Source organism: Brachyhypopomus gauderio, unplaced genomic scaffold (genome assembly GCF_052324685.1).
Source record: "Brachyhypopomus gauderio isolate BG-103 unplaced genomic scaffold, BGAUD_0.2 sc43, whole genome shotgun sequence".
Lineage (NCBI taxonomy): Eukaryota > Metazoa > Chordata > Actinopteri > Gymnotiformes > Hypopomidae > Brachyhypopomus > Brachyhypopomus gauderio.
In genome coordinates this window covers 2822020-2842992 of record NW_027506869.1, presented here as the reverse complement: position 1 = coordinate 2842992, position 20973 = coordinate 2822020, and the positions used below count along the sequence as shown (strand labels likewise).

General features: G+C 47.1%; 2 protein-coding genes across 3 annotated transcripts; one reads left to right on the top strand and one right to left on the bottom strand.

The window, feature by feature from the left end:
* Nucleotides 1–1071: 1071 nt before the first annotated feature.
* On the top strand, nucleotides 1072–10895 carry lclat1 (lysocardiolipin acyltransferase 1). Its single transcript, XM_076985656.1, has 6 exons — nucleotides 1072–1452; nucleotides 5014–5186; nucleotides 5992–6190; nucleotides 6305–6451; nucleotides 6980–7096; nucleotides 8275–10895. Exons 2-6 carry the CDS (start codon nucleotides 5016–5018, stop codon nucleotides 8778–8780), a joined length of 1140 nt encoding a protein of 379 aa, XP_076841771.1. The 5' UTR covers nucleotides 1072–1452; nucleotides 5014–5015; the 3' UTR covers nucleotides 8781–10895.
* Nucleotides 10896–14612: 3717 nt separating this feature from the next.
* Nucleotides 14613–20246, bottom strand: slc30a10 (solute carrier family 30 member 10). 2 transcript variants are annotated; one of them, XR_013123105.1, is made up of 6 exons: nucleotides 19684–20246; nucleotides 18896–18970; nucleotides 18489–18728; nucleotides 16521–18185; nucleotides 15175–15293; nucleotides 14613–14707 (listed from the first exon to the last, which is right to left on the bottom strand). XR_013123105.1 is itself a non-coding variant. In XM_076985780.1 (4 exons), the coding sequence occupies exons 1-4, from the start codon at nucleotides 20162–20164 to the stop codon at nucleotides 17746–17748; spliced, it is 1236 nt and encodes a 411-aa protein (XP_076841895.1). In that variant the 5' UTR covers nucleotides 20165–20246; the 3' UTR covers nucleotides 16296–17745. The 2 variants fall into 2 exon arrangements, 1 of the variants encoding a protein (XP_076841895.1); XM_076985780.1 differs by lacking the exons at nucleotides 14613–14707; nucleotides 15175–15293 and having other exon boundaries at nucleotides 16296–18185.
* Between the last annotated feature and the right edge of the window lie 727 nt (nucleotides 20247–20973).

The following is a 20973-nucleotide window of genomic DNA, read 5'->3' as shown; positions in this document are numbered from 1 at the left end:
GCAGACAGAAAAAAAGTGCAATGAGTTGGTATCAAACATACATACAATAGAAACAAAGATGGCAAGAAAACAAAAAGACTGAACAGTTCACATTATGAATTAGACAATCTGTGTGATAAGAAGCGTAAAAGGCAGTGTGCTATCAGCAAAACCTAATATTTGTCATCTAGGTTGTATCTCTTGTGGTTGCTGTGGTCAATGTTTTTAATATTATTTTATTATGTTCTTATCACCATATTCACAACAGTTCCTAACAAAAATTGTCGCTGCATTAGAGGAAAAGGCAACTTTAGTCCTGTGTTTATTCTTAAGCCATGTATGGCATCCAACTGCAGGCCCCCCAACCATTTTAAACACAGATTTTAATAATGTGATAATTTTGGAGCACTTCACGTAAGCTGGCATTGGTGGACATGGTGGAATTTTGGATTGACCTCTCAACACAGTGACCCTTAAGCAGTTTACACATAAACTCCACAATCCTTTCAGATAAAGCACATGCCATAGAGACCAGATCATGGAAAGTCTTGTGTCTAAGAGTGCCCCCCACTCCCCCCTCCCCCCCCCCCCCCCACACACACACACACACACACACACACACGGACACACAGACATCCTTTAGAGCTGAGATAATGTGATGGCAGGATTGGCCCCTATTAAAAAGGGTTTATTTGTTGAGCTGTCCGTTTTTCCATTACCCTTATAGGGAGCTTTATAATAACTCATAGATGTCAGTTATACAGGCACTTTCAGACTGAGGTTCAGGGTGAGTCAGTGAAAAGTTAACTTCAGCAAGAGCAATAATATATTTGCTCAGTGTTATTAAAAAACGTCCCTAGCCCATCCAGCATGTATATCAATCGTAAAGGCGTTATCATGCACCGAAAACAAACTACTGAATATGATTACACGGGAGATTGAATTAAAAAGCTACAAACTGTACAATGTAAATGACAGGTTATGTGTTAAATAACTTTTTCGTGCAGAAACAGCAGAGTACGTATAAGAAACATTTTCGACTCTGGCAAACAGGTTATTAGACGCACCAAACGGCGGCCCCTGCTGACTGCCAAACAACTCAAACGGAGTTGAGCGCTCATTCGAGTTAAGAGAACGCGGAACACCATGGCGACCAGCGCGCGCCAAACACCCAGCGCGCGCGCGAGTCCTGTCTTTCTACGTCCTCGGCGAGTACAGGACGTGTCCTGAAGTATCCTGGTTAGCCAACTGCCTCGGGAAAGAGGGGTTGGGCGGGCTGGTTCTTTTTGTCTGGAGTAAACAGCGTCCGTGCCCCTCGCGGAAGGATGTTTTTGGACCTGCTCGTTATCGCGCTTCGCTAGTGGTGGACCCTGTTAGCAGTGGCGGCTAGCTAGCCGGCTAGCTGATGTTAGCGGGCGGCTAACCGGGAAACTCGGACCCCCCTCCCCCGTCGCGACCACCGAGTACTGAAGAGTGAGTAAGAAACGGTCCGCGGCGACGTTGGCGGCCACGTAAATGTTACCTCAGGAATGAGCCGTAGGCTCGCGCGCTAGCTAGCCGGCTAGGTTATGTTAGCCACCTAGCTTCCGTTGTGTGCTACGTAAACCGCGGCGTCTTGGACTGCCGGTGACTTCACCAACGTCGAGATTTGGAGGTGTTCGGTACATGTTCGGTGTCGGTCACTAGTTCTACAGCTAGCTATAGCACACAACTGGCGGACACGAGTCCTAGCCAGCTAGCTCCGACAGGCCCTGTAGGTGTAGTAGCCTCCCCCCCCCCTCCAGGGACTTCTGCACATTATCCTCAGGCGCAAGAGCAGATATGATAATTCTCCTCATTAACAGATTAACTGAATGGAAAATAGGCTGGCTGTTCAATACTTTTATAACCCTGATAATCCCATAATGCTAAGTACACAGTCCCAGGTGTTGTGGTTTCCTCGCACGCACTTTCCTCTCTCTGTTCATCCCTCATGGGTTCTGCTCAGAGCTCATCCACCTTGTAATGGCTGCCTGGCCCTCATCTGTGGTTAGGTGTGGCACTGGAACTGGATCTGCCCGGGCGACGCTGTCTCCAGGGAACATGTGCTAGGGTTGGTGTCAGCGTGGCGTGGTTTATGGAGTTATCTGTTCGGTCTTTTGGATCATCTCCCAGATTACGCGGTTCTAATGACTTCATCTATTCAAGTCGGATTCATCTGGTGAACGGGCAGTTGTGAACCTGGATGACCTTGTCCTTCACATTATTGGTTGATGCTGTGATAGGCAGACAGGTGTATAGACCGGCTGATCACGTGATCCGAATTGATCACGATATGCTCCTCAGGATCCATGACCAGAGCTGGCATCAACCCCCCACGTCGTTCAGGAGCTGTAATTCTCTAAATCTTCCCGCACCTAATGCGTTTTCCCTCCTGTCTTCCCTGCTGGAGAAAATCCACCCTAGCACCCAGCTTACAGCTCCATCAGCGAAATGAAACACCGCATTGTCAATTCTGCACACTCAAATCTCAGCCGGCTTTAACTCTGGTGGAATATGTTTCCTAAATGATTGTCCTCCAGCATTCTTGACCTTGCCGTCAGGACGCCCGTTCCCCTGTCCCCCCGCCCGTCCCCCTGTGGTCACTCAGCAAGGTGGTGAAGGTCGATCGCAGGGACGTCTTTCTGTTAGGGAGGTCAAAGCCCATGTTTCAGCAGGACCGAGCCTTTCCACCTGTCCATATGTATTGTCCTAATCTTATAGGTTTAATTCTACAACTACTGAATTGAAAATCACTAAGTCAGTACTGTCCCCATGGCTGGAGTCTGACCTCTAAAAAGCGGGAAGTGTTTCCTGTCCTGCTTCAGTCCTGCTTCAGTGTGAGACACAGGCTTGTGTAATCGTTAAGCGTTCGGCGTGCCGGAGTAACGCGCAGATCTTTGGACAGTGATCCTCCCCCTCCTACAGCTCGGGCTTTAGATATTGTTCTCATTCAGCACAGTGGAAAAAAGTAATCAAAGCAGAGTTTCCACTGGTCCCGCGACACACTCACATCAGCGCAGACACTAATTAACTCTGCGATCGTGTGTGTGTGTACATCTGAACTAAGGGTCAAAGTCTTTTTTCTTTCCGCTGTTCCTCAGCAAGTTACAGAATAGGCAGCTCCTAGACAGGTCCTACGTGATGGTCCTACAAGGTCCTACAGGTCCTATGTGATGGTCCTACAGGTCCTATGTGATGGTCCTACAGGTCCTACGTGATGGTCCTACAAGGTCCTACAGGGTCCTATGTGATGGTCCTACAGGTCCTACGTGATGGTCCTACAAGGTCCTACAGGTCCTACAGGGTCCTATGTGATGGTCCTACAGGTCCTATGTGATGGTCCTACAGGTCCTACGTGATGGTCCTACAGGGTCCTGAGCCTGAAGCTCTGTGATTCTCAGCCCAGACTGAGCACGCAGGAGACCGCGTGCAGCAGCGAGAGACAGGTGGGGCTTTGTGCCGTGGGGCCGCTGGTGTTCTGGGTTCACGCTGGCTGTGATGGTCACGTGAGCAGCAGTATTGGCCCAGTTAGATGCAGGATCGATGACTCTGCAGTCTGCTGAACCCAGTGGGATCTTGGCCAATCTGTGCTTGATCCGGGAATCAGCCGCACCAAGTTTCCATCGAGACGTGAAATTATTATAATGGAAAGTCTTGTGTTTTTCCCCTGACCTCATGCAGACTTAACAAAAACACCATAATTCCACTGACACGCCACTTACCACTGACCGGGGGCCTTGAAGGAGTGTGTGTATGTGAGTGTGTGTGAACACACATGGACTCACTGTCCCGTGCATTAGAACGTGTCTAGACTTTTTTTTTTTGCCAAGTCATCATATTTCGCCCTCTTAAATTTCATATTTTCCACCGTCAGGAGGAAATGGGCGCGTGATTCTGTAATAACCCCACCTGTCCTCAGAGTGCTGAGTCATGACTCAGCGGAAACACGAGGGCGGGACCAGAATGCAGCGAGTGCGTAAAAGTAGCCTGATTCATCAGTGTTCTGAAGCTCCCCTTGACCCGGTGCAGGTGTTTTGGGATTCAGAGAGAGGGCCTCGTCTTCTGCCTGGTTGTGTATTGTGCGCTGGGCTTTTTTTTTTTTTACCTCTGCAGTGCCGGTCATGAGAGCAAATTTGGTGCTGGACCGTGAACCTCTAGCTAAGAGTTCTGACTTTAAAGGTCGTGTGTGTAACTAAATCGGTTGTTTGGAACGTTCTGCTTCTGGTCATTGGCACCGGCGTCCCATACGTTCCATGTATCGATTCACCCTGAAGACTTTTCCAAATTGCTCCAACCTCTCCAGCCAGACCCTCCTCCACTTATTACTCTGGTCAAGGTCACCACGATTTGCCACAACTTTCACTATTGCGTGGGGTTGGCCGGAAGCCGGAAGATGGGTTAAATCTGCTGAAGGATAGATGGGACTCCAGACAGAGAAGGGGAGCCTCTTCCCAGTCATGGTCTGGTGATTAGGGATCCGATCCTGTGGCCGGAGGGTCGTGGGTTCGATTCCCAGACCTGAGGCCATGACTGAGGTGCCCTTGAGCAAGGCACCTAACCCCAACTGCTCCCCGGGCGCCGGGCTAGGGCTGCCCACCGCTCTGGGCATGTGTACACCACAGACCCCTAGTAATCGTGTGTGTGTGTGTGTGTGTGTGTGTGTGTGTGTGTGTGTGTGTGTGTGTGTGTGTGTGTGTGTGTGTGTGTGTGTGTGTGTGTGTGTGTGTGTGTGTGTGTGTGTGTGTGTGTTTTGACTGGGGTGTAAATGATCATTGACGCTGTGATCGGTAGACAGGTGTCAAGCGTAGCCTTGATGTTCAAACGCTTCCTTTGTTTTTGGCCGCTGCTGCTCGACGTGTTAAGCGTGTTTTAGATGAACGCTGGAGGCCTTTCAGTGAGCAGGCGTGGTCAGGATGTACGTGTGGACATGTGTTAACCTGTAACACACATTCTCTCCCTCCCTCCCCTCTCTCTCTCCCTCTCTCCCTCTCCCTCTCTCCCTCCCTCTCTCAGACATGGCTGCGGTGTCTGTGCGGGGCCTGTATTTTGTGCTCACCCTGTTCCTGGGCAGTTTCTTTGGCAGTATCTTCATGCTGGGCCCCGTGCTGCCCCTCATGCTGCTCTCGCCCGCCTGGTACCGCTGGCTGACCGACCGCATCGTGGCCACCTGGCTCACGCTGCCTGTGGTGCGTACACACACACACACACACACAGCGTGGCTGCTCAGGAACGCGGTAGCATCCTGAGAGACTGTACGGAATTCCGCCTGCTAGTCTCATCCGGCTCGTGACTTGACTGCACTAATAGGATGAGTTTGAGTCTGACCTTGTGGGGTGTAAAAGCAGCAGAAAGAGCCCGGCACTGACGCAAGTGCTGAATGAGGCTTCTCTCTCTCTCTCTCTCTCTCTCTCTCTCTCTCTCTCTCTCTCTCTCTCTCTCTCTCTCTCTCTCTCTCTCTCTCTCTCTCTCTCTCTCTCTCTCTCTCTCTCTCTGTGTGTGTGTCTAACTCTGTCTCTGTCTATCTCTCTCTTTCTTGTGGATTTTCTCCCCATCTCTCTCTCTCGTGCACCTCTCTCTCTTATGCATTTTTTCTCATGTGTCTCTCTTGTATCTATCCTGTACATCTGTCTATCTCTGCCTCTATCAGGTTCTCTCTCTCTTTCACGCATATGTCTATCTCTCTAAATCTGTCTATCTGTCTTGCACGATTTCCCTCTCGCTCACGTCAACATGTTCTAGTTCAGTGCTTTGACACTTCAATTATTTACAGAATAACATGTTAATCTCTCTCTCTCTCTCTCTCTGTCGACTGAATACCTCTAGCACATTAACTTTCATGTTTCAATAAAAACAACCCCCCCCCCCCCCCACCACCACCACTTTTATTGGAATGAACATAATAATTACCTTAAACGAATGAAGTCAAGATTAAGTGAACAGTATTGACACCCTCTCTCTCACTCTTCCTCCCTCTCTCTCTCCCTCCCCCAGGCCCTGTTGGAGGTGGTGTTCGGCGTGAAGGTGGCCATCACGGGCGATGGCTTCATTCCCGGCGAGCGCAGCGTGATCATAATGAACCACCGCACGCGTCTGGACTGGATGTTCCTGTGGTGCTGCCTCCTGAGGTACAGCTACCTGCGTCTGGAGAAGGTGTGCCTGAAGGCCGCCCTCAAGGCCGTGCCGGGCTTCGGTGGGTCACGCTCGCACCACTGGACCTTTTGTACACCATCGTCTGCACACCTTTTGAAGTCCAGTAGCTCCTACAAGGGTCTCCTGATGTGTGTGTGCGTGCCTGCGTGTTCAGGATGGGCGATGCAGGTGGCTGCGTTCATCTTTATCCAGCGGAAGTGGGAGCAGGATCAGAGCCACATGGCGGAGATGCTGGAGTACTTCTGTGACATCAGGGAGCCGCTACAACTGCTCCTGTTCCCTGAAGGAACCGACCTTACTGGTGAGACACACACACACACACACACACACCCCTGACCTCTTCAAAGGAGGTAACTGTCAGATCTCCCAGAGCTGATTGCTGCTACATCTAAAGGCATCTGCTACACCACTTGCAGATCGTTAAGCTGAGCGTTACATGTAGCTGATGTCATTCTGTTGCACAGGAGCTACAGACCCTCTGCATGTAAAGGGTTAATTGAAGCCTCGTAACTGAATTAACATCCTCCACAGGGTTTATTATTGGTCAAATGTCTTCATATTCGGCCTCATACAACATGCGTTGACCAAAAGCAGCTTCAGAAACGTCTGGGTCCAGATCCACACTGAGCAGGTCAGAAGAAAATCTGTGTGGAGAAATCTTGGGATCACCAGGACTTCTCCACCGTCTGAGCTGCACATGCGAGTCCGGGTGGAGCAGGTGTAGCGGGTGTAGCTGGGGATATTGGAGCCTGATGTAAGAATAAGAAGCGATTAAGAGAGACTTAAACGTGTCTCTGGGCTCTTTGTGAACGTGTTCTGTTCCCTGCAGACAACACTCGGGCCCGGAGCCACAAGTTTGCAGAGGAGAACGGCCTCCCGCGGTACGAGTACGTCCTCCACCCACGCACCACCGGCTTCACCTTCATCGTGGACATCCTCCGGAAAGGTCAGAGGTCGCATGTGGCCCGGGTTGCTTATTCTGTTAGTTGATTCACAGAGGGATCTTGTTTTTACATTTTTAACATTATTGTAGGGTTTTCCACAGAGTTGTATAATCCAGGTTCAGAAAGTAAAAGTCCTCACCAGGATTTTGCTCAAGCTTGCTAGATTTCTAATTAGTGCAATCCAGGTAAAATTAGTGGAATCAACACAATCCAGGAAGCCTGAGCAAAATCCTGGCGAGGACTTTTACTATCTGAACCTGGATTATACAATTCTGGTTTTCCATGCAGTGATTTTGTAAATGGATTTAATGAGCTCTCCCACTGTTTTTTCTCATGACCTGGTGTTGGGTCGGTGTTGGGTAAAGCCTGGGTCGGTGTTGGGTAAAGCCTGGGCTGGTGTTGGGTCAGGGTTGCCTCCCCTGTAGTGGTTAAAGCTGCAGGTTGGTCCTCGCCTGGACAACACTGAGCACATTTCACTCCTGTAAAACCCCAAATATTGCGCTAATCCAGCCAGTGTTAACTGTCTACTGAGTGAAGCTCCGTGTTCTGTGTACACACACACACGCTGTAATGAGGTAAACCTGGCACTGTTTCCAGCCTCAGAAGCAGACGGTTGTGAATGATATTAATACACCACTAAACAGGTGTGTCTGCCTCACTGACGTCACCCATATTAAACCATATTCCAAGAGCTGATGACTACTAAGCTCCTGTGTGTGTGTGTGTGTGTGTGTGTGTGTGTGTGTGTGTGTGTGTGTGTGTGTGTGTGTGTGGTAGAGGGAGAGGGAGAGAGAGAGAGGGGGAGAGAGAGAGAGAGAACACAGGCCTCAGGAATGTGTCATCCATTAAATTAGTCATGCTCAACTCTATGCCTGGTACTCCTCCTTTATGTGGGTGATGTGTGTGTGTGTGGGTGTGGGGTGCATATTTATGTGCTTGGTGATTGTGCTATATTTGTGCACTATACACTTGGGTGTCAGAAATATCCACTGGTGTGTGTTGACTGGTGTTGAATGCGTGTCCTGTTGTGAAGCCCCTTCTGCTGCGTTGAACTAGACGTTGTCAGCCTGCCTCTCTGAACACACGTGACTCCTCCACAAACCTCTTCAATCAACCAAACGTGTGGTTCGAGCTCTCTGCGTTGCCATAGTGATGCATCAAAGCGCTCTTCTCTATGCAGGTGACAATCTGGACGCGGTCCACGACATCACGGTGGCCTACCCGAAGAACATCCCCCAGACGGAGCGCCACCTGCTGTCCGGCGCGTTCCCGCGCGAGATCCACTTCCACGTGCGGCGCTTCGCGGCCGACTCGCTGCCCACCGAGCCGGACCTCCTGCAGGAGTGGTGCCGGCAGCGCTGGGCCGAGAAGGAGCAGCGCCTGCGGACCTTCTACGCCGCCCGGCCGCCCGCCTTCGCCGCCCCGGAGGCCCGCGTGCCGCCCTGCAAGAGCGAGTGGCGCGTGGCGCTGGTCAAAGCCGCCTCGCTGTGCTACTGGACCGCCTTCATCGCCCTGAGCGTCGCCGGCGTCTGGCTCTGGGCCCCCGTGCGCTACTACTTCCTGTTCATGGTGGTGTTCTTCCTGATTCAGCAGAGGGCGATGGGCGGCCTGGAGCTGATCGAGCTGGCGTGCCATCGGTACTGGAGGGGCGGGGCGAGGGACGGAGCCAGCACAAAGGAGGAGTGAGAGGAGACGATGGTGGGGGCAGGCAAAGGTGGAACAGACGGGCAGCAGAAGCAGACAGTGGGGCCCCCTGCTGGTGTGGAGGGTGAACTGCACACTGCAAACCCAGCACTGCTGCCTTCATGCTGCTTGCTTCTCCTTGTGGCTCTCTGGGAGTTTCCCAGCTGCCCCGGTGCTACACACACTAATATACACACACACACACACACACTCTAATACACTAGTACACACACTCTAATACACACTCACACACACACGCACACACACACACAGCTTGAAAGTGGAGGAGAAGCGAAGGACTTGACCTTCTTTGCTGGACAGAGCTCAAATATACCGTCCTATAGCCATCACTGTGCATGTATGTGGATGTGAGGGGGTGTGTGTGTACACGAGTGTGTGTGTGTATGTGTACGAGTGTGTGTGTGTATGTGTACGAGTGTGTGTGTGTATGTGTACGAGTGTGTGTGTGTACGAGTGTGTGTGTGTGTACGAGTGTGTGTGTGTGTACGAGTGTGTGTGTGTGTACGAGTGTGTGTGTGTGTACGAGTGTGTGTGTGTGTACGAGTGTGTGTGTGTGTACGAGTGTGTGTGTGTGTACGAGTGTGTGTGTGTGTACGAGTGTGTGTGTGTGTACGAGTGTGTGTGTGTGTACGAGTGTGTGTGTGTGTACGAGTGTGTGTGTGTGTGTGTGTGTGTGTGTGTGTGTGTGTGTGTGTACGTGTGTGTGTGTGTGTACGAGTGTGTGTGTGTGTACTGGGTTTGACCTGCGGACCTGTATTCACCCAGTGGCTTCTTGTTTTATTTTTATTTACATTTCTTTGTTTCTTTGTCATCTTATTTGTTGTGATGCAGTTGATCATTGCCGTAGCCTTTTTTTAAAGTCTTTTTAATAAGGTTTTTACTGTAAGCTCCTCCCTCTCTGTTCATGTGGTGTGAATGTGGAACACAGTGGTAGCTGAACCAGCCTCTATTTATCCTCACGCTGTTCCTTAGACCTCCAATGTAGCTACAAACATCACTGTAACGAGGCCAAAAACAAACGTAAACAAATAAGCACTTAGAAATATCTCTACAACAACGGGCGAGAGACTCCTGCACACCTCGTCCACTGTGAGCAGAAGAACAGAAGCAGGATGATGGACGATGGTCGTCGAGCACCGGCTTGTTGCCGGGGGCGGTCCGCAGATCGTCTTTTGGGCGGAGCCAACCCACACGGACAGACGCGGAGTGTCCATGTGCTCAGCTGGAAGGACACTGACCTGGCAGACATTACACGTCATCCCACAACATTTGTTCTCTGTAAAATCTTTAAAAAAAGCTTTGTATTTTTATCCAGAAAGCAACATGACTGTAGAGGATATGAACATTTTGCAGTTTTTGCCTTTAACCTTGGCAAATTCAATAAAAAAAAACACTTCAAGTAATCGTCCTTATCATCTCGTTAAGTGAAACAGTGCTTCTGAGTATCGCAGAAGAAAATATGAATGGCCTAGCACGAAGCAGCTGGAACGTCGTCGAGGTAACGAAGGTGGTGGCCACGTGTTGGCGCCCGTCTGCAGCAGCCTTATTCTCTCCGCACGCCCCTGTTCCCAGTCTGCAGTGGGATGCGGTGGTCTGGGATCTGTGGCTGCTGGGAGGGGGGCGTGTCTTTCAGATGCCACGCCCCTGCTGTTTTCCTCCTTGATCCTCCCGTCTCTTTCTCCTGTCCTTTTCCTCTTCCCTTTTTCTTTTCATCTCTCTCGTTCTCAGCTCTCCGTTTCCCTCGGAGCGAGAGCACACAGGACTGTTTTTAGGGATCCTCTCCTACGCACACATGTAGAGTAGCCCTGCTAGCTGCCCGTCGTGTTGCCAGGTGCAGTGCGACCCCTCCTCCTGCTGAGCTGTAGGCGAGGCTGGATCAGGCACTAATGGAGGAGGGATATTGGGCCTGACACCTGTACGCTTCACTGCTACACTCTCCTGCTGTGTCTCCTTCTCTCCCACTGTCTCGTTTTTGTCTCGTTCTCGCTCGCACTGCTGTCGCTATCCTCAGGTAAACTTCATTAGAAGTCACATTCTTCTGTACCACACTGTTAAACGAATGAGGTTGATGCTGTAATAAACATGTCTGCCTTTACAGTCTCCTGTCCTGTTGTTTCTGCTTCTGTGTGTGTGTGTGTGTGTGTGTGTGTTGAGGGCATGTCTGCCTTCGGTGAAGCACACCGACCATTGAGAACTGGCAGGATGAGACGTTTGAAGGTGAGGCCGAGTTGCCGTGACAACTAATGGTGACTCCCCGGTTGCGTGGTAACATAATGCGATGTGATGGCAATGCAAAGCAGGCTGTACTGTCTGCATGTGTGGGTGTGGGTGGGGTGTGTTTGCGTGTGTGGATGTGGGTAGGGTGTGTGTGTGGGGTATGTCTGTGGGTGGGGTGTGTTTGCGTGTGTGGATGTGGGTAGGGTGTGGCTGGATGTGGGTGGGCTGCATGTGGGTAGGGTGTGGGTGTGGGGTATGTCTGTGGGTGGGGTGTGTTTGTGTGTGTGGATGTGGGTAGGGTGTGTGTGGATGTGGGTAGGGTGTGTGTGGGTGGGGTATGTCTGTGTATGGGTGGAGTGTGTTTGCGTGTGTGGATGTGGGTAGGGTGTGTGTGTTGGTGGGGTGTGTCTGCGTGTGTGGATGTGGGTAGGGTGTGGCTGCATGTGTGGGTTGTGTATGTCTGTGTGGGTGTGGGTGGGGTGTGTGTGTGTTGGTGGGGTGTGTCTGCATGTGTGGGTGGGGTGTCACCAGAGCCGTACGGGTGGAGGTGAGAGAGAGACAGCAGGATGACTTTGAGAAGATCACAGCTGTATCAGTGTGTGCAGCTCCGGGACCCTGGTGTGTGCTGTCCACACCCGCCCCAGCACCGCCACAAGGGACAGACATGTTTCTGCCTGCTTCAGCGGGACTGCTTCATTAAACACAGCTGTAGACGTGACGCAGTGTTTCTACACACGTCTCCATGGACTTCTGGCCTGGCTCGGATCCTCTAGCTGAGAGGAACCGATAGCTAATGCTAACTATGCTGACCCCTACACAGGAGTGTCATGGTGAACAATGAAGAAACACACACGTCCCCATGTACTAACCTAAAGCACTGAGGCACACTTGGGTAAATGTGTGTGTGCCTGTGCATTTGTGTCGTGAACGTTGGATGTGAGTGTGGAGAGGTGATGGAGTGTGTTGGGTCTTCTGGTGCGGTATGTGAAAAACATCCTGTCCTGTTTCCCTAGAATCTGTGTGTGTGCAATATATATATATATATATATATATATATATATATATATATATATATATACACACACACACACACACACACACACAAAGTGCTTTGCTTACACAGCTGATGATGAATTTTGGTACAACCTGTGCTGATTTTCTGGGGAAAACCTTTCCAATACAATTGAATAAGTGTGTGTATATAAATATATATATATATATATATATATATATATATATATATATATATATCGAGTGTAATTTCTGGATGAACCTAAACTTCACAGGTGAACTTGATGTCAATCAATAAATCAAAATGTGTGTGTGTGTGTGTGTGTGTGTGTGTGTGTATATATAGATAGCGCTTTTTACAACAGTTGTTGTCATAAAGCAGCTTTACAAGTGTCTGAGTCCAAGGGCGGCGGGTTGATCCTTCATCTACAGCTGGTTATTCAGGTCACAACCCAGGATGGATCTCAGGAAAGGCTCATCTCTCCTTGTCTCAGTATTTCTCAGGTAGGCGGGCAACCATTTGGAAAAAGAAAAGAGGGAAAATTAACTCTGTATGGGATCATATGTGGCAGGAACTCCGGCGTTAAATTATTACAGTCTAACTAAAAGGGCAGAACCAGAAGGTGTAACGGACTCGGGAGCATCCTGAGGCATTGGCATCCACCCACTACACTTCCATCCACTTAAAGGTTGACACTGTTTCAGAGTCCTGGACACATTCTGGAAGGTTATTACATAGTTGGGGGGGGAGCACGAATCAACCGATATGTTTCCTGGTTCTGTTAGTATTGGTATTTCAAACAGTCCTTCACATTTGGCATCATGAGACCATGGCGACACCTAACAACTGATCAACAGCACCTCACCGTTGTGAAGCCTCAAACAGGATGTTCTCAGACGGAAGTGGCCACTGAGCTTAGTGTCACAGAGTGTCAGTCAGTACAGAACTGCTCTACACTTTGTGAATGGTACAGTGTCAATCCCATCCTGCTTGAATAACATAATTAATCCAGTCATTGTGCCTCTGCATGTGCAACACAGGCCATATTTCATCTTCATGGACAACAATGCTCCAGCTCATGGAGGTCACATCATTAGGTAACGGCTGCTGGAGACTGGGGTTCCTCAAATGGAAGGACCTGCACTTTCTCCAGACATGAATGACATAGAAAACCAGCAGGATCATCTGAGTTGCTGTGTAGAGGCTCTTAACTCTGAGCTCTAGAACCTCAATGACCTGAGGGACCTTCTAGAAGAGTGAGATGACTCAGCAGACAATAAGTCGACTTGTGAACAGGATGAGATGTTGTTGTCGAGCTGTAATTGATGCTCAAGGTCACATGACAAGTTTGAGATGAGGTAATCACCGTTGCATGCTTCTACTTAGATGCCCTACTTAACTTATATTCACATTATATCACTAGTGTGAACTTTATACATCTTCCAATTTAACATTTAAGAGCAGCAGTTACAATTTCCTGGAGGCTACACCTAAATGCACTAGGTAGATTTTATTTTGTCAAAATGTAGATATAGAGAAGGAATTGCTTTACATTTCTGTCAAGCAAACTATGGTTTGACTTATAATAGGTTTATGTTCATTACAGAATGTAACGTGCTTGTGCTCAACACATTTCTAATAATAATTTTCCAAGTGGAAATATGGGGAATTAAACAGTGCTCTACAAATCACTGTCTATTGCTGCCATCTAGTGTACAAAGAGAAAAACACACCCCATCCATGCGTGTAAATTGTGTATTTTTGGCGGCACCTTTTCAATAAGGCAAACCCAGAACTGACATTAGCCTAATATGATTTTTTCCTTAGGCTCTGTTTTACTACTTAAATGACGAATCTCCTTAAAATGAGTGATCTTGAAGTGAATCTACTGCCTGTAGTTACCTGGAGATTCTGACTTGTTTTACACTGGTGATACTTGGGGGAGTCTGTGCAAGTGTAATAATATGAAGAATAATAATAAAAAGTGAAAATACCATGTAGCTTTTTTATTATATGTGACATAATGGTTAATTCTAACATATTTACATTACAGCACTGAGCTGACACTTTAATTCAGTGACTTACTATTAATACCCAGTATATATATATATATATATATATATATATATATATATATATATATATATATATATATATATATATATATATATATAAACCTGTTTTAGCACAGTAAGAAAGGCATTCTGTGCTGTCTCAGCCAAATTAAAGTGATATCGTAATTATAGATTCATATCTGAGTAAATATTTTCAAATGACATTACTGTACGTTTGTCATCTAAAAGTCGATATGCATCTGAGCTGCCAGTACACCTAGGAGCTGCTCTTCTTGCTGGTACAGGTCACCTTCTCTCTGGTGGTCACTGACCTCAGGATCTGCTCTTTGTTGTGAGCTTCATCATTTATGTTATTGTGACCCGTAGTGACTCGTCCTTCATTTTTATTATAATCATTATTATAGGGAGTGAGGTGCATCAAGCTGCTTCATCTACTGCAGAGTTTCTGGGCCAGGACCAGCAGATCGGAGGACCAGCAGATCAGAGGACCAGCAGATTGAAGGACCAGCAGACCAGAGGACCAGCAGACCATAGAGCTGCTTCATCCAGCAGGCTGTTGAGATGATGAACTCTCTGAACTCACTTCCTTCTCTACCACCTTTGACCTTCAATAATTCACAAATCAATAACTCAGGATCCTGTGACTTCGGACTGTGTCTTTGAGAACTGAGTTTGCACTCGTTGACTTTATACAATCTGGTTTACAAGATCTGGTTACGCAATTCATGAACTCTCCCAGCCTATATAATGTCTCCAACTCACATCATTATTCATGTTTAATGGTCATACTCTTCTTATGTTCTGATAAGATTTTGATCCATGTTAGCATATACGCCACTTTACTGGATTACACTGTATTTACTTTTGTATAATTTCAAATTGGTTACAGTAGTTAACTTTATTTAATGTCATAGTCTATTTAGTGTATTTATTTGTTTATTGTATAGTTTTATTTAATATTCAGTGTTTGCTGCTGCACCTGAACTGGATGGGATCACAGTTCCAGTCCTCTGTGTGTCTTGTATGTACTGCAGTACTGACAATAAAAAAACTTACTGACTTATTTACTGACCATAGAAGCACTTCTGGTCCAACAGTATCAGGTGGTGAACCATCTCGACACAGCCGGGACATCAGCGGGTGTTATGTGTGCATCAGGGGCTCCTGTGTCCTGCTGCCCTGAGAGTGGATCTGCTGGCCAGATATGAAGAAGCACACTTTAGAGCTCATGACCCCCTGTTACGTCATGATGATGCAGAGTTTGCAGCTGTTAACGCAGCCACCTCGAAAATAATCATGGTTCACTGCTCCATATGCTCTGACATCCCACCATATTTGGGGAGATCCTTCAGTACAATAGTAAGGATGCTGGTGCAGTCAGGCGCTTAACACAAACATATTTAATGCGCCGTCTTGAAAACCTTATGCCTGCAACAGAAGTCAACACCAAGAGGGTAACACCAAGGTCGTTCCCATGGTAAAGCTTGGAGCTGTGACCCTCAAACCACTCACTCAGAAGATATACTGCCACCATCTGGAAGGGTTAGGTAGGACAGCCCTTGACATCCACACGTTCACTAAGACGAGATTCTTTCAGACCTTCTGCTGAGGTCTGGACGGTAAACCTGCTTTTTGAGGAGAATTCAGTTCAGTATGTGAATGTTCAGTGCCCCTTGATTTGCACACTTGGTAAGGCCACTAATCCTCTCCCGAGTTATTTAAATTGGCATTTCTGCTTAAAGCAGGACTGATAAGTGCCGGATAATGTCTTCATAACGAGAAAGTACGTTTACTTACTGACACTGTGTTTCATACCAACTGCAATTTCAAAAACAACTGAAATTTTTTTTTTTTTTTTACATTTTTACCTGTGGTGTCGTTAAAGCACCAGTCTGGCTGATATAGAATGTGTGAAAGGTAGTTTTGTTATAATTACGATTGACGTTTAAATAAACGAGAAGATCTCTAACTGTCCGTGTGTCCTACATTATAAACAGCTTAACTGTTGTGTGTCTTATTCATAACGCGCAATAACACGCTGTGTGAATTTGACTGTTAAATAATCAGAGATAATATGCAAGATACATTTTTAGCTCACCACACCTGGATCTTCGGGTGTTTATGTAAGGTTAGAGGGCAGAAATAAGTCAACGCACAAGAGCCATTATAGTCTATTGAATGTAATCATTATATAAAATATCATTAAACGTTCATTTGAAAATAACCACAATGAATCATTAAAGTAACTCCGAGCGTAAGCATTCACGACATTACAAACACATATTTTATCATCATAATGTTCAAAGCGCTACCATCTCAAATGGTAGCCAACCGTGTGAAATTTGTTCAACCACATGCTAAAACAGCACTTAAATCAGACACACAGGTTTTAGCAGCAGGAATAGAATAAATGCTCACTTTTTAAACTTTAAATGGGCCTTAACGCGCTCCAAAGGCTCGTGAGGCTGTGAGCCGCGTGGGCTCGTGGCGCATTGCATCGCGCGCATCCGTTTTACGCACTTTTAAGGTTTTTCAAGTTTAGCTGAAGACCTGCGCGTTTCTGCCACCGGTTACTGGCAACATCCCGAAACGCGAAGGCCGTGAAATGCACTGCACGTCCACTCAACTCAACGTCTGCAGAAGGGTAAATATTTGGTGTTTCGCGGTCATTTTAATTGTGAATCCATTGCATCAGTAAAACATGCACTTTCTGCGCTTGAACGTTTTGTGTCTGCCTTATTGTGCTACAGCACAGAAACGGAAAGTGCACTGATATTTATATTACATTCTCATGTCACAAACCACTATGAGAAATATTCAAACTGATTGCATTGCGTCAAACAAACCAAACTGTATAGGCATAAAATTAATTATTAGATTAAATAAGATTAGAAGTTTGATACAAATTCATTCTGACTTAAAAAAATAAATACTACTAAGTGGAAAGTTTTACATTCTAAAATGACACCGACAATAATCCTAAATATAATCCTGCATGAGTGCAACCAGAGGAACATAAACCCAGTACAGTACTGTGACTGTAATCTCTCACTTTTAACATGATCTGGTAAACCCAAATCTAGTACTGTGGTAGTAATCCCTTATTGTTAACGTTATCTATTAAACCTAAATCTAGTACCATAGTAGTAATCCCTCAGTGAGGTTGAACAGCCAAATGTTTCAACTAAAATCCTTTTTGCTATGCTTCATAATGTTTAGTACAGTAATAATTAATCATAAATACACAGCACCATGGGATTATGTTATTATTGTCCTCATTGTTGTCCTGTGGATTGCGTTAGATAAACACAGGCATATCTCCAGCTTTGTCAGCACTGCTTACGAGCAGCAAGGCCATCTGAGTCCAGGGACAGACTGAAGTTGCTTAAAGCTTAACCACACAAAGTCCAGGGAAGATCACAGTAAAAGCACAACAAGTTAATAAACACAGCAGTCGTGGAGGGCTCCTCTACTCTCCCTGAGATGCATGGTGGGTAATCTTTGGATCGGTTTCTCAGAGACACACCAGCCATATACCTTGGCTAAAAGGTGAGAAGAATCGGAGGAGATTCTTCCTGTTGAATCTGACTTTAGTCAAGGGACACGTCAGGTCCTGCTCTGAGAAAGACCAGTCCTCCATGGCTTAAAACATGGTGCTTTGAGAGATTTTCTCCTCAGTCTCTTTGTGTTCTCCCAGGAGGTTCTCAACACCCTCCATGCTAACAGACACCCCAGCAGAAGAGTGGGGCAACTTTCCTTTACGTTCCTTTTCCATCTCTCTCTCTTTTGGATCACCCGGGCAGCAGGAGTTCTTCCGACAGTCAGGGGACACACAAGGGACTCCACAGAGGTTCCCCTCCTGGTCGGCCTGCTCGAACTCCATCTGGACGGTGAGACTGTGCACCTCGGCCTTGTGGAACACCTCACGGATCTGCGCGTGGAGGGTCTTGATGTCGCAGGGCGACTCCTGGAGCTCAGAGCTGATGTTCACGTGCAAGGTGGCAATATTGCGATCCTTCACCAGCTCCCAAACGTGGACCTCATGGATACTGACGACCCCAGGCAGCTGACCCACACTATGCACTATGGGAATAAACGAGAGAAAAGAGGGAAAGATGGAGAGAGGAGAGAGATGGAAAGACAAGAGACAAAGAGGGTATAGACAGCAAATTTTTTAGAAAGAACAAGGGAGAAGGAAAAATGTAGAATTAAGTTAATAATATAAACGAGTTTTGCATGAGAGGGTGTTTTATAGTTAAAGGTTTGACTTTAACTATAAAAATAATTCACTTGCCTCAACTGTACCATGCAAACCCTTACAAAAAAGAAAACATCAAAATCCTTGAATCGGGACAAGATTTAATAAACATAAGCCGTCCTACTGACCAACGTCGGTGAGAGGCAGGTGTGACGGGCTCATCTGCATTAGTACGCTGGTGGTCTCCTTCACCAGAGGGGCGGCTGTAGACATGATGATGGCCACCATGATGAGCGTCAGGCTGGGGTCGACGTAGCACTGCCAGTTACAGGGGGCGTCGGGGCCCAGGGGCCACACGTAAAACAAAGTGGAGGCCACCACCACCACCACAGAGCCCAGTGCATCATTCAGCACGTGGAGCAACACACCTGGACGTGAGAGGAAAATACGGTGAGGGTGTGTAAACAATCAGAGCAGACACGCGATAGTCCGAACACAGAGCGTGGACCAGGCTATCAGGTTGCTTGAGGCTTGTACGGAGCTTTTCTCTTTGTTTTTGTGGCTGCTGGGCACGTGCTGAACGCAGAGCGCGTACCTCTTATGTTGAGCGGTTGGCCTTGCTGCTGATTCTTTTCCATTGGTTCAGAATCAGCCGGTTGGGCTCGAGCGCCTGCGGACGGATAGAAGACGAGAGTGCTGAGCGCGCTTGCTGCTAGCCGCGCGCGCCGCCAGATTTAAGAACCATTTGACTGCGGAGGACCATACGGACAAGTTGAAGTTACTTTCAGAAACGGATTACTTTACACACCGTTATATTGTGTGACTGCACAGTTATGTATATCATATAAAGAACTTACAGGTGTAATAAAAATGTATGGATTGTTTACCCTACCTGTAAAATACTTTAATGTGTTATTCACATGTTATTTAAGAATATATTCAAAATTACACATTTAAAAATCTGATGTTTCCCGCTTTTTATTTCCTTGGTCTCTTGAGATTTCTTACATTATTTATTTACTGTCTCTTTAAACACCTGAGCGTTCAAAAGTATAAGTAGATAGACTATCCTCCGCCTTATACTGTCGATGTGTATGTTATATAAAGTCTATAAGCAACTATAAGCACTTTATGTCGCAGTTCTAAAGCGATCCTAATTCATTATGGATGCGAGACCAATTTCTATATCGAACTGGAAATAAAAAAAAACCGCTGACTCACTCTTTACTCCCAAGGTGAAAACAAAAGGTTAAAAAGCAACATGAAAACGCGCAAGCACTAAATATTGCTCTAACATTTAAAGAAAATCACTTTTCCCCCAGAGTTAAGTCCATCACGTGTTTGGAAGCGAAAAGAACAGCAACTGTTGCAAAATAAGAGCACCTGCTTCCCCGTTCACGGCCACTTTCCCATGGCTTCCATCAGAAGACACCGCTTTCTTCCCGCAACAAGACCGGCAGTCCTGGAAGATCAAAAGTCCAATCACGTTAACGGCCAGACCGAGGGCCCCCACGATCAGAACCAGCAGCGGGTCGTCGATGGGCTCCGGGCGGCCGAGTCTTCTGAGCGACTCCATGGAGACGGAGAAGCAGAGCGCGGCCAGGAACACCGCGTTGGCCAGAGCGCCGACCACCTCGGCCCGGACGTACCCGTACGTGAAGCGACCCGAACCGGCCCGGCGAGAGATGCGGGCCGAGGTGAGGCCGACGCACAGCGAGATGATGTCGGAGAGCATGTTAAAGGCGTCGGAGACGAGCGCTATGGAGTTGCCCATGTACCCCGCCACGATCTCAGCGATGAAGAAGATCACGGTGATCACCAACATAAAGATGAGGCGACACGTGTGGCCGGTGTAGCGACCCATTTCTACCTCTGATAATTCTTCACGGTGCCGGTTCGCCGAGGTGAGCAGAAGGACTCCTGCTCCTTGACTCACTCCGTTTAAAAGGTCCGACACGCTCCCTTCGGGCCACAACGCCCCTCCTCTGTTCACTTATTAACTCCTCCAGATGTCGTAGGTGAAAGAGGTGGGCCGTGGCATGCAAGCTATAAAGATGCATCTATTATTTTTTATTTTTTATTATTACTATTGTTGTTGTTTATATTATTGATATTATGGTAATTATTCACAAAGTCTCCGCCCTAGCTCGGAGGCTCCATTCCGCCCCCTCCCCGCCCCTCCCCGTTCCTGATTGGTCCTCTCCCCTGATTGATCTTTGGTCCTCATTACCTGCACCTGAGACTTGTTGTCTGCGAGGCTACCAGTCTGTTTAAATAACCTTCTTTGTAGGCAAAATTATGCTCCATATTGTTTTCCCTTTAAATATACTAAATGAATGCCAAACGGTACATGTGACAAGCTCATTAAAAGCAAGTAAAAAGCAATTAATTAACAAATATGTTATTATTTTGTGTAATTACAACGCAAAAAGAAAATGGTCAAAACGTCAGAGCAGTTGTGATCTTAAAAAAGATCAAAATAACATGACGGGAAACGTTTGCTAATAATTTTATATAATGTTTCCTCATTTCCTGATTTATATGAAATACTCTTGAAGTAAAAAAACTTTTTGAACTAATGCATTCTGAATAAATTATTAAAAGGTCATTAACAGAGCATCACAGATTTTCATATTTAATACTGATAAAGTAAACAATTCCAACTAAACTAAA

Bases quoted from the DNA above. Each gene is read 5' to 3' on its own strand.
- slc30a10 (XM_076985780.1), bottom strand. From the start codon at position 20,164: ATGGGTCGCTACACCGGCCACACGTGTCGCCTCATCTTTATGTTGGTG. The intron at 18,729-18,895 runs GTACGCGCTCTG...TCTCACGTCCAG, and splicing joins CCAACCGCTCAACATAAGAG to GTGTGTTGCTCCACGTGCTG. The intron at 18,186-18,488 runs GTCAGTAGGACG...TTATTCCCATAG, and splicing joins CCTGCCTCTCACCGACGTTG to TGCATAGTGTGGGTCAGCTG.
- lclat1 (XM_076985656.1), top strand. From the start codon at position 5,016: ATGGCTGCGGTGTCTGTGCGGGGCCTGTATTTTGTGCTCACCCTGTTC. The intron at 5,187-5,991 runs GTGCGTACACAC...TCCCTCCCCCAG, and splicing joins CCTGGCTCACGCTGCCTGTG to GCCCTGTTGGAGGTGGTGTT. The intron at 6,452-6,979 runs GTGAGACACACA...TGTTCCCTGCAG, and splicing joins TGAAGGAACCGACCTTACTG to ACAACACTCGGGCCCGGAGC.